This window comes from Melopsittacus undulatus, chromosome 2, assembly GCF_012275295.1.
Source record: "Melopsittacus undulatus isolate bMelUnd1 chromosome 2, bMelUnd1.mat.Z, whole genome shotgun sequence".
NCBI classification, from domain to species: Eukaryota; Metazoa; Chordata; class Aves; order Psittaciformes; family Psittaculidae; genus Melopsittacus; species Melopsittacus undulatus.
The window spans coordinates 117,637,640-117,654,697 of NC_047528.1; the positions used below are offsets into that span (position 1 = coordinate 117,637,640).

Below are 17,058 nucleotides of genomic sequence, written 5' to 3' on the forward strand. Positions count from 1 at the left end.
TGTTTGTTCTTTCCTCTTCACTTACTGGCAGTTCTTTTGCTTTTCAAGGAAGTCACAGAAAATAGAAATTCTTACCATTATTAACAAACAAGCAGATAGGAGACCCAGCCAAGAGCTTTGGGCCTCCTATGGAGACCATGAGGCATTCTAAGATTAAGCTCCGAGCCCCCTAAACTACATGCCTTCTTCAGCAGCCTAAGCCCCTGTGCCTTCTAGACTGTTGACAACAGTGATAAACCCATCAGTTACGTTCTACTGATTGTCATTAGGCTCTTTTCCTAAATAAGCTGGCTTATTTCATTTCTTTAATTTGCTTTCCATGCCTTCAATTCTTATGCAAAACAAACCTTTGAATATTAGGGTAAGCTATGATGAAAAACTGGTGAATTAAGTGCTACAAGATTATCTGCCTGCAAATGTCAATTAAAGAGTTTCCTTTCATGCAGTTGCTGGGAGATAGGAGAGACATTTCTCTAATTCAACCTTTTCCCTGAACAGCTCCTCCAGGTCCCATTTAAATAACAGAATAGGTAGAAATAAGTTTCTAAACTCATCCTGTTTATAGTATCTCTAGGCAACTCTAGAGGACCTTTATTCTCACATTACCTTTTGAAGTGGTCACAGGAATGTTAACAATTATAATCTGTTTCATTTTGGTAAAGTGGCCTCATTCTCACCTCAGGTCTGAATCACATTCATAGCTACCCAAACCATATTTCTGCTCTCTTATTAGTTTAATCATACCCATTGATCAAATAGGCTGCATCCAAAGAGATGCCTGAGCTCATATGAACAATATTAAGTTCAGCTTCCGGATGTGTAATTCCAAAAGCAATGACAATATTTTCATACATTTCAAGTATTGTAAATATGAATTATTTCCTTATACTCCATTTCACCCTGATCTATCAATACCCAGGCAAACATTAAAGGAACTCAAAGTTGCCTATAAGATACACCTTTTGAAAAGCTGCCTGGAAATCCTTATGTTTACTACAGGTGAGTTCCAAGGCTGTGGTATGTAGCTATATGGTCTGACAAGACATGAAATGGGAATGTAAAGCAGGATGCTGCACAGTACAGATTTGAAGCCTGCAATTCTACTGTCAGTAAGACACAGATCCTGAAACTGATTTATAGCAATAAAAAGTTGTGAATTAGGAGTTCAAACTATGCATCCTAACAAATGGAAAGAACTCCACATGTCCTTTATCCTGTTGTAGCCCTTTCTCTTGCTCTTAATTTATTTTCAAATACCATTTAAAAATATATCATTATCTGAACCTTAATTTTATGGGTTTTTTGGCCAAGGCCATTACAATTTTCTTTCTGTATTTCCATGACCTACAGGCAGCTATCATATTTGAACCAGCTAATGAAGTGAAGGTGCTGACTTCTAGTATTATTCTTGCTGGAAATACACAAATAGGTATCTACAACGTACACATTTACTTCTCTCCACTGCTCATTTCTGAGGGCTCTTAAGGAGCAGTACTGGCAGTAAATCTTTGGTTTAATAGCTAAACAAGTACCACCATCAAAACATTACATTTCTTCAGTTTTGCTTTTAATCAAGGAATACTCCATTCCCTTACCAATTACACAGAATAACCTACACACTAACTGGTTTGCAGAGTGAGAGCACTGATTTGTCAGTCAAGACTTGTAAGTGCAGTATGTGTCACCATAACTGTGGACTTATGTCAGTATGAAAGCATGAACTCATTACCCTCCATTATCAAAGTATCAGCAGGGAACGTGAGAATTGCTGTCTGTAAAGCATGGAAATGGTGGTAGATGCTTTCCCAAGTCTTCCACATCTGCAGTCACACATACACAACAAAGGTTCCAGAAGTTCAAGGAACAACCTCAGACTTGCCACTCATTCACTGTATTCTTTGAACCAAATACTTCATAAAAGAGATTTATGGAATAGTTTGGGTTGGAAGATACCTTCAAAGGTTGTCTAGTCCAAACCCTGCAATGAGCAGGTACATCTTGAACTACATCAGGTTGCCCAGAACCACATCCAGCCTGGCCTTGAATGTCTCCAGGGATGGGGCATCTACCACCTCTCTGGGCAACCTGTGCCAGTGTTTTACCACCTTCATTGTAAAGAATAAAATAGCAACCTCCTACCTATTTTCTAATTGGAATTTAAAAGAAGTACTGACAGTTGTAGAGATAAAGTATAAAAGCTTTAATACAGATGATTCACAACCTGCTGTATTCACCCACTTAAAATGCTAAACTTCATACCCTGTATTAGTTCTCTTCTCTCTCAACATTCTCTCTTTTATCATTCAGCATCACACAATCAACACAAGACAGCTACATCTACAACATGACTATGTTACAGTTTCTGTCCAGACACCCATCTGAATAAATCTGAATTACTTTAAGTCACTAGGGTCTCTTTTGCCCCTCTACATCTCCCTTGGAGGGCTTACTCCAGCAGCACAATTCAGTTATAATTTTCCAGCAACTTTGGACTCATTCTTACCCATCATTTGTACTTTGGATACTCAGACCTGGTTTATTCCATTGGTACCTCATGTTTTTACTCTGTATCAACATATCTTTACCAGCCATGATCTATTTCACAGTACTTAGAGAACTCCCAAGCTACCTTGCTTCAAAAGCAGCATTTCCATGCTACTACATGCTGGGTAGCCTTATGGCAGTTATGGTGGGTAACATTGTCGCAAGGGGACAAGCAACCAGATTACATTTCTACAATGTTATATAGTAGGAAATGCCAGAAGCAATGTGCTACAGGTTATTTGTTTCCCAGAGGAAAAGGGCTGACAAATACAAATTACCTTTGTGTGTTAGTATTTTCTACTATTAGGAATAATACACCCATTAGCACTTAAGTCCCCTGTAATGAAAATGTTACTGATTTTGCACTATCATATTGTATATACTCTGATACAATTTAGCTACCTTCCACATACAATGACATCTTTTTCTTAGGCTCATAACCAGGACAAGCTCTCTGCCTTTGCTATTTTCCTGTTGAATCACTCCCACACTTCCCACAGACAACAACTTCAACTTAGACCTACTTTAAAATGTTTTGCCAAGGACTTATCATCTCAAGACAGAAATGCTTGCAGGGGATATTTTCATCAGCCACCTTGCTGTGATAATCCTTGGTTTAAGCATGTTTGTGTGCAAGGCATTCAAGTTAGAGGAAACTTTTTAAACAAAGGAGAAAATAAACATCACCTACTACAGCAAGATTGCTTCCTTTAGTTACTGCAGATATATTTGTGGGGAATAGGGCAAAACTCCAAAAATACATCAAACAAGTTCCTTTTTATTCTTGTGAGAACATACAAGAGAGCACTTTAGAGCAACTGAAATTTCAACTAGTTTTCCCCACAGTCTAAGGAACTTTAACTGTAGGCATTTAAACATAGGCAATGTAGGTATTTAACTGTAAGCAATCTAAATATCACTAACGTTTTGTTGCTACACTTAAGGCACTTAAAGCAGTAATCGCCTTCCAGACCATAGTATGACTCCAAACATTACTGGAGCCATTGTGCTCCAAAATGACAGTTACACAGGTTTGCTGGCACCATACAACACAGCTATAATGTCACTTCACTTCAGCCTGGAAATAGGTATAATAAACATAATAACAACAACTTGTAACCTGAAATTCCTTTGCGACATGTTGCCTCCAAGTATCCTCTACCCAGTGCCTTAATCAGCTCATAACTAAGGAACAGGAAAACAAACTGACCCTTATTTTTGTTGGAATTGCAGAAAAAAACCCCTAGCTATTTCAGCAAAGATAAAGAAAGGAGTATGATGCAGAACAGAGATCATGTATCTCAAAGAGCTCTTAAAGAAAGAATTCTGTCCCTTAAATCCCTGCAAGTCCTCCTCTCCTGATGGATGGCAGTATGTTGAAATCCATATCAGGAGGCACACAAATTGCATCAAAGATCAAATACTGACAGCCTTTTGTGTCAGCTATTTTAATGAAGGAATGGAATAACCAAGAAGTAACAAGACTACAGAAATCAAAACAGAAGTTTTAGTAAGTCAGAGGGTGGGAAGGAAACAAAACCATCAAAGCCAAAAAATAAGCCATTAAATCTCACTACAACCAGTAACAAGAGTTCCATACAACCAACTTACCTACTTCACACACCCATTTATGCATTTTAGCTTAATGCAGCTCAAATCTCATTTTTGGATACAGGCTCCCTGTTTACTGAGTCAACTAATACATTAAATAAGTGGAAGCATATTCTATGTGGCTGCTTTGCAGCTAAGCAAAAGAACCCTGAAACTTGCTGGATTAGGGTTTTTTTTTTGTCCTTCCCCACCCTTTATCCCCCTTAAAAAATAAAGAAGATGATAATACACAAATATTCATTTCCATCAAATTCATTATCTTTGAATTTAGGACATACTTTATCAGAGTGGCCAAACTGAAATGCTGCTTGTGTGCTCCTACTTCTTCTCTCCAAATACATGTATGAAAGCCCATCTATAATCCTTGAACTCTGAGTACAACTTAGGTACTGAGAAAAATTGGGCCTGATTTTTCCTCTTTTCCCTTCCTTATCTCTGCCACCTCCTCCCCAAATCTATCCTGTAGCCCCATCTGTTCTTTGGATATGTTTTCAATCTTACATTGCATCTAAGCATGAACAGAGAAAACATGGTGCCACACCAGTCTGACTATATTATTGCAGCTATATTATTAGAGCAATTCAATTTCTACAGATTGTCTTTTAACTAAAGACTGGATATCAACCTATGATTCCATCTCCAAACATATGGGCTTAGTATCAGTAGATAAAGAATGACACAGCAGTATTTATGTCTGAAGAATGGTTAGAAACATGGGCAAACCTCACTAATGCTCTTCAGATTTATATATGTAAGAGCATTTAGGGACATTTCTACATGTAGTCAATAATTTGAATGTAGGGGACACACTATGTCACTGGAGTGCTTTCAGTGCACATATTCCCTTTACTCAGCTCTAAAAGAATAGGCATATTCTCCCTCTATTAACAAAAACTTCAAGGAAAGAGATCTTTCCTCTCAATCAAAAGAACAACAGGATGTGCCCCTATATATACACACAAACCTGAAGGACAACAACAAGGACTCAATATATGAGCAGAGCTTGTTGTGGAACAGTCAGGAATTCAAGCCAAAAATTCCCAAGGTTATCTTTGTCATGAAGACATCCTTATTTATTTGAAACCAGCATGCATGTCTGTTATCAGCATCATCAACCACTTTTATTGGCAAGCACATTCAGGCAGGTTTTGAATGCAAACCCAATAGGGTGTGAGGTATGAAACTAAGGTTCAAATGCCCACATTCCACTCTTCTGTGAAACTGATGCTTAAACAAGGGGAAAAAAATACATCCATTAAGATAAATCTTAAATGTTTTGTTCTTACTTCATTGCAAGTTTGATATTTGAGAGTATTTGCAGATCTGCAATTCCATTGCTTCCCCCCCCCAAAAAATATAGCTATTTCAAGACCATTGCACCTAAAGCATTGAAAAGTCAATGTCAATTGTTAATGGATACACAAACGGAAGATGCTCTTGTGTTTAAGTTACTTCTAAACCACAGGAGATTAATCATATGGAAAATTGGAAACTTCACTTTTGAGAAATTATACTGTGTTCTGAATGAGTAACTGGATGACTGCATGCATGTTTTAGAGCTTCTCAGTAATCACTTGCATCTTCTTAAATACAAGAAAGTCTTGCCACCTCATATCATGAGCATTAATGATGCCCTTAGAACTTGCTTTTAATCACAGGCTTGTCAAGCCATGCTAAAGTACCGTGGATCAACAGATGCATTAGGCTATACTAAAAACAGATTCTCAGGTCACTTCTCTGAAGGCTCCTTTAGCACTCCTGGTTCCTTTCACATGCCCCAGACTGAACTTTCCCTATAGCAGTCTCAGTGGTGCCAAGCAGCTCTGAAACACTGCTAAAGAATGTTATCTTGAAGAAATTGCCTGACTTCTGCTGAGAGGAGATACACAAGTTAGGCAATGCAGGGGAATTACTGTAACAAAACTAACACATCTTGCATTTCTCCCCTCCCCAAGTAGTGCTTTCCCATAAATTACTTGCAAACTATCCTGATCACACGTCTCAGTACATTACTGTAACTTCTAATGACCTCCAGGCTTTACCAAGTCCCCTTATGTGAATCAACAAACACTACATTCAGATATTAAGGCATTAACAAAGTAATAAGAAAGCAGTAAGGGAAAAGCACAGTGGGTGGAACGTCAACATTCTCTCTCCTGATTTATCTCTGCAGCACTTCAAGTTTTGTTTTGCAGCTAACCCTCCTGCAGACAAGCCAGACTTAAGTCTGTGGAAAACAAGTTAACACTGTTCAACTCTGTGACTTACATTATGCAAAGGTCTATTTAGGGACTTTAAAAGTGCATAAGGGAGCAGAGATACCACAGCAGGATCATTTGAAGCTGTTAAAATGTACCAATATTGCTTGCATATTGGCAGGTGACTGGATTGATCCTTTGTGGTTATTACAAATGCATCTGGATAGGCTGAGGAAGTTGGAGCTGTTCAGCCTGGAGAAGAGAAGGCTGCATGGAGACCTCATAGCAGCTTCCAGTATCTGAAGAGGGCCTATAAGGATGCTGGGGAGGGACTCTTTATTAGGGACTGTAGTGACATGACAAGGGGTAATGGATTAAAACTTAAACAGGGAAGTTTAGATTGGATAAAAGGAAGAAATTCTTTACTGTAAGGGTGGTGAGGCACTGGAATGGGTTGCACAGGGAAGCTGTAAATGCTCCATCCCTGGCGGTGTTTAAGGCCATGCTGGACAGAGCCTTGGGTGATATGGTTTAGTATGAGGGGTCCCTGCCCATGGCAGGGGGGTTGGAACTGGATGATCTTAAGGTCCTTTCCAACCCTGACTATTCTATGATTCTAATACTGCATTTGCTCACTAAAAAAATGCAGTAAGTATTTAGATCTGAGATTTAAGAAGAAATGCACCTATAAACCACTACTCTTTCAGTAGACTGCCTGAACCCTCTGAAAACAGCCAAAAGGTACTGCTATACTGTGTAATGTTTATGCGTAAACAGCCTTTTGAAAGACATATTTAACCAGAAGACCCCGACATCTTCTAGTCCCAGACGTTTTATCTTTGTACTGAAGCTTTCCATTCTTGATAATAGGAGTTTGAGGAAAACACTTTCTTCCCTATAATTAAAAATAGTTGAATTCTGATATTTCCTAAAGCATGCACAATAGAATCTCTTAATTATACCTCCAATAAGGCTTGCACAACAGCTAGCAGAAAAAACAGTACTAAATCTACTTTTTAGTAAATAAACAGTAATGAATTGTATCCCACTAAAGTGCACAAAATACGTTTCATAAATAAAAAAGTATTTTCATGCTAAGTTGTTAGAGCTCTTAAATGATATTTGAGTTCTGTTGTTCTGTCTTGCTCTAGAGTGAATTGCTTCAGTTACTCTCAGTTTAACTCCCCAGGCAAAGGAAGGAAAGGAAAAATAGAGAAAGGTTTTTCAGTGTGGCTAAACTAAAAGGCTGAAGTAGCTTACTCATACCAGAACTCTGATTCATTACATAGCTTATCTTATAACCTCAAAAGCTCAAGTGTATGCTTCCTACTGAGAACCCCAACATGCAGCAGCAGATTCACTTCTATTTCCTTAAAGATTCAAAAGTTGATTAGTTTTCATGGAATAAGGAATTAGAATAAAACGAGAATTGAGTTACTTCTGTCCTCCTTCCAAAACAAAAGTCATGTCCATGTGCCATATTCCTCATTGCTCTAAATGCTGGACCCTACACCACAAGTCCAGCACAAAAAAGGGATTGGGCTACAAATCACTGTGTGGAAAAAACACTACAATGAAGGAGCTGAGGAAAGATTGTTAAACCATATCCATCTGAAAAGAAATGAAAAACTTTAGGTTATTAAGTCCTACTGAATCTGGATTAAATGGTGGAGCATACTGACACCACCTACCTTGTACATTTGTTCAGAATACCTACCACTTGCAATTGATTTCTACTTTCAGCTTAGTTCAGAGGGAAGTAGCTTTATTCTCCAAAACTACTTTACATGTATATATATATAACTGCTAACACTGATGGTTGTTACACTTTGATTACAGTGGAAGAAGGAAAAACAGACAAGAAGATAGCGGAGTGAACTCCCTGCATTGCAAGAGTAAAAGAGCCTCTGAACACAAAAACCATGAGAGACCGCCTCCAAGAGCTCAAACTGAGGGCTAAGGAACTACAGATAGCTGGAGAAAACAATGGTACAACTGTGCAAGAAGAAGAGCAGGAGGAGTTTGAACAGCAGGCCATTATTTATGAACAAGAGCCCATAACTGAAAGGCACTTGCACGAAATCCAGAAGCTTCAGAACGACATCAATAATTTGGTGGATGAAGTCCATAAATTCAGTCAACAGCAAAAAAGCTTGGTATCTTCAATGAGAAGATTCAGTGTTCTTAAAAAGGAATCCAACATAGCAAGAGAAATAAAAATTCAAGCAGAGCACATACGAAAGAGTTTGGATGAACTGTCAAAAACAGTGAAGAAAGCTGAAAATGAACATGGGCCATCACGTGCCACAGTAAGAATTCTAGCTTCCCAGCATTCCTTCTTATCCCAGCGTTACCTAAATGCTATGCTCGCATACAATGATGCTATAACTGCTAAGCAAGAGAAATGCAGACGATTTATTCTCCGCCAGCTTGAAGTAGCTGGTAAAGAACTGCCTGAGGAAGAAGTCAATGACATGCTCCAACAAGGCAAATGGGAAATTTTCAATGAAAACCTACTCACTGAAGTCAAAATTACCAAAGCTCAGCTTTCAGAGATTGAGCAGAGACACAAAGAACTAGTCAATCTGGAGAACCAGGTCAAAGACTTAAAGGAGCTTTTCATCCAGATATCAGTGCTGGTGGAGGAGCAAGGGGCCATGATCAACAACATTGAAATCAGTATGAACAATACTCAAGAATACACTCAAGTATCTAAAGAAAAATTTGGGCTTGCAGTCAAGTATCGCAAAAGAAACCCTTGCAAAGTGTTATGCTGCTGGTGTTGTCCATGCTGCAAATGATGAAAGAAATAAACTGGTTGAAATACAAACGGCTCCTATTTAGTAAAGTGATCTTGTAAAGCAGCCTCAGGATCCCTCAATTGCTCTTCCCATTTCCCTTTCTGTAGAGTTCTCAGGAAAAACTGCATCTGTTTTTCCAAATAGACTTAAAAGAATGGGATGAAAGCTACTTTGTTTTTCACAGAAACATATGAGCTAGGGTGAAAGATTAGAGGACACAAGTGCCACTTTTTTGCTCTTCCACCCAAACTAGAACAATGAGGCAACAAACTACCTGTGATTTTGGAAAGCACTGAAGATATTGTTAATCTCAAAACGGTTTAGTTACCTTTTACAAAATAATAGTATTTTTAACTGCCTTGAGGGATTTTAGGAGTTGTATTTACTTGGTTCAAATCTAAGGGGTTATTCTTCCATGAATCTGAAACTACACATGCAGATTTCTGCCCTGTAATCCATCCTTTTTGGAACTGAATGACAAACAGTGCTCTAACACAATTTAACAGATAATAATAATGGAACTGAGACAAAAAGAGTTATTTCCAAAAAGAAAAGAAAACTACAGTGTACCACGCTAAACCCAAATATCAAACTAGCAATGCATTTTTGAGCTCCTTTATGCCACACAAAGACACAATCAATACCACTGTACTAGATACAGTCAGAGAAGTCAGAGCAAATAGCACAGCAAGTCTGCCTGACATTAAGTGATGCTAGATGTCTTTACCTGCATCTAGTTAAAAAAATACATTAAAAGTCAACCTGCTATCAAAAGGCACTACTGAATTATTTTCACATTGAAATATTTATAAATAGTTGGATCCTTTCCATTGCAGCCTAAAATCTCAGCTGAAATTATTGTATGTTATCAAAGAACAACCAGAGGTCTGAACCTTAAAGTAAAAAGGATTCTTTACACAGTAATGACAAAAGTAGATAATGGCACCACTGATACTATTCCATTAAATAATTTCCCTTAACTGTAAGGGAAGCTACTTTTATGTTCCAAGGGCAGAAACTAGCCAATAAGCAATACAGACAAAAAAAGTTGCTGTGGCCAATATGCCCTTTCAGATGTGTATATGTATATATGTGTATATAGATGTAAATAATACTTACAAATATGCACTACACAGAAACACCATCCCTTCTTTTCCTGTTTTTTCTTATAGAAGAAAACAAATGTTCATAACCCTTTCCTTCTCTCCTGGCCCCTTAAACAGAAGGGCATTACTGTATGTCTATGAAGTATTATTGCAGTCAGTGTTACAGGAGAGAACTAAAATACAACCAACACCACCTGCTTGCACAGCATCCGCCACGCAGAAGTGTTCACGCAAGCTACCTTATCTGAGAGAGATAGGGCTGGGCTAGCCCTTCCTCTTCACAAAACAGATATGCTTCTTTGAAGTTAACTTGGTCTTAAACAAGAGCTGTACTTGAAATCCTGGAAGAAAACTTGAGTTTTGCTAATACTCAGGAAGACAGCTGCCTGCACACACACAAGTAAATAATCCATGTAGTTTTAAGCTGTATATTGGTTAGAAATGGCAGAAAAGAAACATACACAACACACTGCAGAAGAACTGAACAGAAAGAAAACCAGAAAGGCTTGTGGAAAGATTTTTCTTAATGTGAGATGCTATTAACTGAAAGTAAATAGTATTAGCTACAACTTACAATACCCTGAGAACTGGATATTGAGCATCCAAAATGTTAAGAGCAGAAATTTTGTAGGAATTATTAAAACGACTTTTCCAGCAGCTGGGGTTATTTTTTAGTTCCATAGTTACACACAAAGCAAACACATTAACACAGAGCTGCTAGAGCTGTAATGAGAAATGCGAAATACTAATATCCATAATCCCTCATCACCAAAATAACAGGCAGAAATTGGCATTCTACTAAAGAAAGATACCAACCCAGCAATCTGGCATAAAAATATCAGCCATAGCACATGCACATTTATTTCCTCTCACATGTATTTCATGTGAAAGTAAAAAGAAAAGGCAACAGAAAAACAAAGTTTGAACTTCTCTGCCTCTGTAAGTCTTGAGTATGCTGTCAGAAGAGTTGACCCATGAATGAAAGAACTGCACAAACCCTTGCTTTCTACAGCTCCATTTCCCCACACATAACATTGATAACCTACTTAAGCACTTAGTGTTAAGCAAGGCCTACATGAGCAAAGCAAACATAAATTAAGTAGCAACACAGAACAATAAAAACAATTGCCAAATGCAAAGTTTAACAAATTTAAGTAATTTGTACCAAGAGTCAGCCAATATCATCAGCACATTAGAACTGTCTTAAAATGATACTGTGATACCTCCAGGGGTGGTGGTAGACACTAAGATGCCACAGAAGCAACTAAATTTGAAGCAAGTATCACATAGAAAAACACCAGAACTCTTATACTCCCATATTACTGTAATATAGTATCTCATACCAATCTAATGCCACATTGCACAATTCAGTCTATTCTCCCTCCAGGCTACTGAGCTTCCGCTTCTCCCTGAGTATCGCTCAGGCTTGCTATCCACTCCTCTGTCAGGGAAGACAAGGAGCAAGGGTCATCCTCATTTTTACTTTTTTTTATGGCATTAATGTAATACAATTAATTGGCATGAAAGAAAAGATGGCAAAAGGAGGACCAGTGACTCCATCTCGACTTTGCTCTGTAACGAAGAGTGCATCTCATACCCTTTAGTAACAGATCCTGTTCTTCATTATGAAATGAGACCCATTTACCCATAGGAATTCATGGCAGTATCTTCCTAGCACTACTCAGTCTAAAGTTGATTACAAACAAGCAGTGACGTCAAGTGACACTAATTCCCAGTACTTTTCAGAAAGGACCATTGCTTGTTTTGGCAGACGTAAAGCAAAATAGAAAAAACATGCTGGGGAAATGTTCTATTTCTAGTCAAAGAAATAACTGAAATACTGGGAAAAAACTAACATGAAAGAAACCCCAAACAAACCAGAAATACCACCTCCTAAACAGATTTACCAAACAGATTTTCAACTTTTTTCCTTAAGATTATTTAAATGTTACCATCAGAGATGTTTTTGCTGTACCTCACAGTTATAAACAACATTATCTTCTTACAGGAAGAAGCACACAGTTACCTAAATTGGGAATATGCAATTTTCTTTTCTATATCTTTGAGGAGAAGGTATGTTTAGATGAAGGAACTTCATGATTCAGCATGATTTCCTGCATGACGTCCTTGTTTCTAATGGTTAATACACCCTGCTTTCTAATTAGCTACTGCAATGAATCAAAACCCCTGGGATTTAATCCTGAGTGGGCTCTCTGCAGGTACTGCCAGTCACCCAGATAAACTTTATTATAGGATTAGGGCATAGAGATCTGTATGAGAAAACAAAACCAAACCAACAGCTAGAAAAACCTAAAGATGTATTTATTTAGAAACACTGCTCAGTTGTCAACTGTATTAGTTCATTTTCAGGACAGATTTAAGTTAATCTAGCTGTATTACGTTGGTTTTATTGCCTTCCTGTACTAATAACATTCAGACAGCAATGCAAGTAAACACTATTATAGCCTGCTGAACTACTTTCCACTTGATCAAAACAATTAGCCAAATCACCCTACAATGCTACTTAAGAGGCCTCTCCACTTTACAGATGCTTTATGATATCCCAGGAATGTTGTGTAATTACTGTATTCTGGAGGTCTTACACCCACCAAAGATATTGTCCTGATAAACCATTTTAAACTTTCATGGCTTATTTTGTGCCTTCCAAAGGGTACTTTTCCTCAAAGACCTTTGGTGTGTGGCTGAGTTTAATAAAATATGCTATTTCCAATATTTCACGAAAACTAGATTTTTAAGCAGAGAAATTCATGGATCTACTATTCTGTGAGACAATATCTCCAGACCTTATAAACTCTAACTTTCCTGGTTTTAAATGCACGCACTGAAACAAAAGCATATGCCAAATGCTATTACCGTAAGCCTTCTTTAATGAGATTTTGCTGATCACGTATCAGCAGCACCACCATGTGTTAAGCAAACAAGACATTTATTGCTGAGAGATTACTAGAGTTGGGCAGAATATAACCAACCATTTACAAGTCAAGTAATTGATGCAGGCCTAAACACTAACAATATTTATACACCACGTTGCTGTGCCAAACTTGCAAAAACCTTTAACCCATCATCCCATTTTGAGTAATATTAGGATTTTAAAGAGTTTAAAAAACCCTACACAACTAATGATTGAGAAATACCCCTGAGAAAGACTAAATAAGATCTAATGTCAGATGCAGGAAATGGATTCAGTATATCACTGCATGCAAGTTGGGAAAGAGGGAGGGGAAAAGGGAAAAGGCTTTGTCCACTAGTATGATGCTAAGACTGGCATATATAAATACCTCAGAAATACTGTCAAACTAACTGCACTATTGTTTAGCACTGAAGTTACAGTAACATTACTGTTACTTACACCTATATTTATCCTATACATCAATGCTTCTTTAGAAGATGTATCCAAGGTCAAAATTCACAACATTTCAGATCATTAGGAGAGCATTTTTTAACGTTACTTACACTAACACGGGTTTTCCTGATATCTTAGGGCTGTTTAAAACTTCTATCATGGCTTGCTTCGTTTCTTCCATTCTTGCAACGTCACTGGAATCCACAACAAATATTACACCGTAGGACTCAGCATAGTAATTTCTCCAGATATTCCGAATTCGTTTTCCACCTCCTAAATCAAAGATGGTGACTTCAAAGCGTCCTTGTTTAAGGTCAATCTTGGAGAACCCAACTGTTGGAGCCACATCTTCAGGAGACTCTGCAGAGTTCAAAGAAAGGCTTCAGTAAGAAGTGTCCTTAGTTGTTTAAAGGGGTTTTTACATCATGATTTGTGCAGCAAGATTACTATTTTAAAGACACAGAGCAAACCATCCCTGTTAAGTGACACCATATTGCTAACCACATGGTTTTTACCTTCATATTTTCCCTCTCCTTAGGTAACTTCAAATTAGCACACTAGTCTATCAAACAGTTACTTCACATTAATTTAGGTAGGGGCACTGGGACAAAAAATTCCAACTTGTTTTAGTTTGTCATGCCATATGTTAAAAATCTATAGATTTATATTTAATACTTTTGCTTGCTGTCACCCTTTTCAGAGGGCAAAGAAACCCTGCATCTGCCTCACACCACTAAGCTGTCTACTGTAGAGGTGAGTTACTTTTATCTCTCTAACTGTTTTATGTGCTTGGTAGCACAAGATGAGAGAAACAGATGTAAAATTCAGGTTTGTGAAAAACTACAGCTTCAAACTCAGCAGACTTCACTCTGAAGACTGATTTGCACTGTGAGCCATAAGTATGCGCTCTTACCAAAGAGCACAATGTGAACATGAGGGTTGGTTAAGGGTCAAAGTTATTGATGGTGCTGAATATAAAGGGATATTGCTGAAACATCAGCTCCTATGGTACGGTGAAGTCTCCAATGATGTACAATCTTCAGTGTAAAAACAAGGTCTGCCATATAAGCCACAGATCCATTCTGGTAAATGTAACTTTGGCAACCATGCTGATTTACCTAGGTTTAAGACACCCAGTAACTGAAACATATTTCAGTTCTAAAACGCAGCAGACATAACTGCAGCCTTCTCCTATAGTCTGTATGGATGGTACACAGCCAAAAATACTGTTTTATCTACCCTGAAGCCTAACTGAAGGTTCTGATCTCTGTAAGCCCTGTAAAAGGGACACCATACTATTACCCATGAAAATGATGTAGCAGAAAGGTAGCAACTCTGTTGAATGACCACCACCTGGTCTACCTTAGCTCAACATGATATGGAGTGCAGTGGCCAATGAGCAGATGTGGAGCTCGCTCTGCTAGTTCTCCTGATCATAAAGCACATGACTAGGAGCACCTACTTTTTAAGTCACCCTAGTATGATTTATCAGATAACCAAAATTGAGGATCTTTATGTTTCAGAAGTAAGATCCCTTCATTCTTTTATCATCTGCAGGTCTTCACACAACAGGGCCTGTGACATGCTTACTTTGGCAACTGCACACATATCACTTTTGGCAGTATGATAACTAAATTTTCTTACAACAATATGGGAGGCAGAGATGAATTAAGAGATAAAGCACTATATAAAGCTTTTAATGGTGGAAAATTAGTAATTATATTCTCACTTTCAATGTTCCATTTAGGTGATCCACAAATGAATTGCTTACCTCCTTGAATTCCTCGGACTGTAGCAGTTTTACCAGCATTATCAAGACCCACCATTATTAGTGTCACCTTCCTCCATAAGGAGAAAAAAAAAGAAAAAACAAGAAAAAATAAAAAAGATATTTCAAACCTTTTTTTTCCTTCTACATAGACATCACTTATGTGTAAACCAGTGGTGTTAAGTAAGTACTTTATATAAGCAAACTGGTATACAGGTTAAAATTGATACGACAATAGGATTTTAAACACAGCAAGAGGAAAAACATATCTACATGTATACCTCAGTTGTTCCCCTTATTCACAAAGACTTAAGAGTAGTCATAATAATTCACTTCTTTTTATGCCCCTTTAAGTGAAAGAATACTAAAACCATTGTTATTTCTGGACTTCAAACTGTAATAGCATCATATAAGAAGTATAATTTATGATGGTTCTTTCAGGAAAGACAAAAACCTCCAAGGAAAGAACCTAAAAACAGTAGGATCTTAGAAAATTATACTTAACAGTAAGCTAAAATCTGAATAGCCATGGACATTTATAAACTCACAATTGTCTACAACACACTGATGATGTCAGAAAGTTATTCAATCCAATATAGTTCTTTGAACAGCATCACCTTTTGTAAAACGTAACTAATGTAGCATTGAAGAAGACAACAAATCCTTCTACATGACTGTGAAGTCTAAATGAGTGTGTTGCAGCTTTTATTTCCCTTCCCCATAGTTTGCAAGCAGTTTGAAACAAACTACATAGTACCTCTGCATGTCTGCTAATTGGAGGGAAAAAGATGCAGGATGTCAAAGTAAAAGCTACAGAAACAAACGAGAACAGTAGAATTCCATGCATTTTGTCACAAAATTAAGAAGTCTGAAACAATATTACATAGTAGATAAAGTAAAACAGAGGTGAAATACAGTTTGGAAAGGTCATTACAGAAATGTAAAATACTTTCACATGTTTACCTGACAGGCTCCTGCCACCGTTTTAACCAGCTGCAGCAATTGGCCATTAGACTGAACATCCCTCTTCATTAGCCATCAATAGACATGAAAGCTACAGAAACAATGTGGACAGGGCAGAATACCCCAGGAGAGGCTGCAGAGGTGCAGGTGTTGTCTTGTCACTGCTAGCAAAAAAGAAAGAAATGATTAGTTATCCCTTATGTTTAACCAAGGCAAGACATTTCCCTAGCAGCAGCCTGTCTATTCACAGTGAGTCATATTCAGTCAGTCCCATGATAGTCTCATGCTTCATCTGCCCCCATTTTACATATCTGGGCATTAACACACTACTCCTACAAAAAATAATGCTAGACTATGGCGCAGAAGGAAGCCTGCAAGCTAGAGCAATAAGACATTGATATTTCAGTGACTGCCTCACTAACACATCCCACAGCTCTGCTGGTTGACAAAAATGTAAGGACCAATTTCAAGCATGAGTAAGGCTTGTAAGAACATTATGGGAGAAGACATTAAGAGCAAACAAAGAATGTCTTACCTGTTCAATATAGTCATTTAACTGCTAATTCCTTTTACATGAAGAGATCCCACAACAAGGAAACTGGGTTCTCTAGTGAGTAATTTGAGGAACCGGCACTTTAATATCTAGTAATTGTCACTAAATTAAATCTAAGTACCAAGCATTTCCATAATTTTACAATCCCAC

General features: G+C 37.8%; 2 protein-coding genes across 8 annotated transcripts in view; one reads left to right on the plus strand and one right to left on the minus strand.

Moving 5' to 3' along the window:
• ARL13B (ARF like GTPase 13B) overlaps nt 1-17,058 on the minus strand; it is a 36,372-nt gene that overhangs the window by 16,441 nt on the left and 2,873 nt on the right. For 4 of the 7 annotated variants that reach the window (XM_034074442.1, XM_034074443.1, XM_034074437.1 and 1 more), the window contains exons 2-4: nt 16,356-16,519; nt 15,396-15,462; nt 13,735-13,984 (exon numbers count right to left, since the gene is read on the minus strand). In XM_034074442.1, coding sequence (XP_033930333.1) covers nt 13,735-13,984; nt 15,396-15,462; nt 16,356-16,424 — 386 coding nt within the window. In that variant the 5' untranslated portion in view covers nt 16,425-16,519. Of the gene's footprint in view, nt 1-13,734; nt 13,985-15,395; nt 15,467-16,355; nt 16,520-17,058 lie in introns of all 7 variants that reach the window. The other 3 variants (XM_034074438.1, XM_034074440.1, XM_034074439.1) reach the window with 3 other exon arrangements.
• STX19 (syntaxin 19) lies at nt 8,206-9,408 on the plus strand. The gene has a single exon (XM_005151832.3). The coding sequence runs from the start codon at nt 8,276-8,278 to the stop codon at nt 9,152-9,154; it is 879 nt and encodes a 292-aa protein (XP_005151889.2). The 5' UTR covers nt 8,206-8,275; the 3' UTR covers nt 9,155-9,408.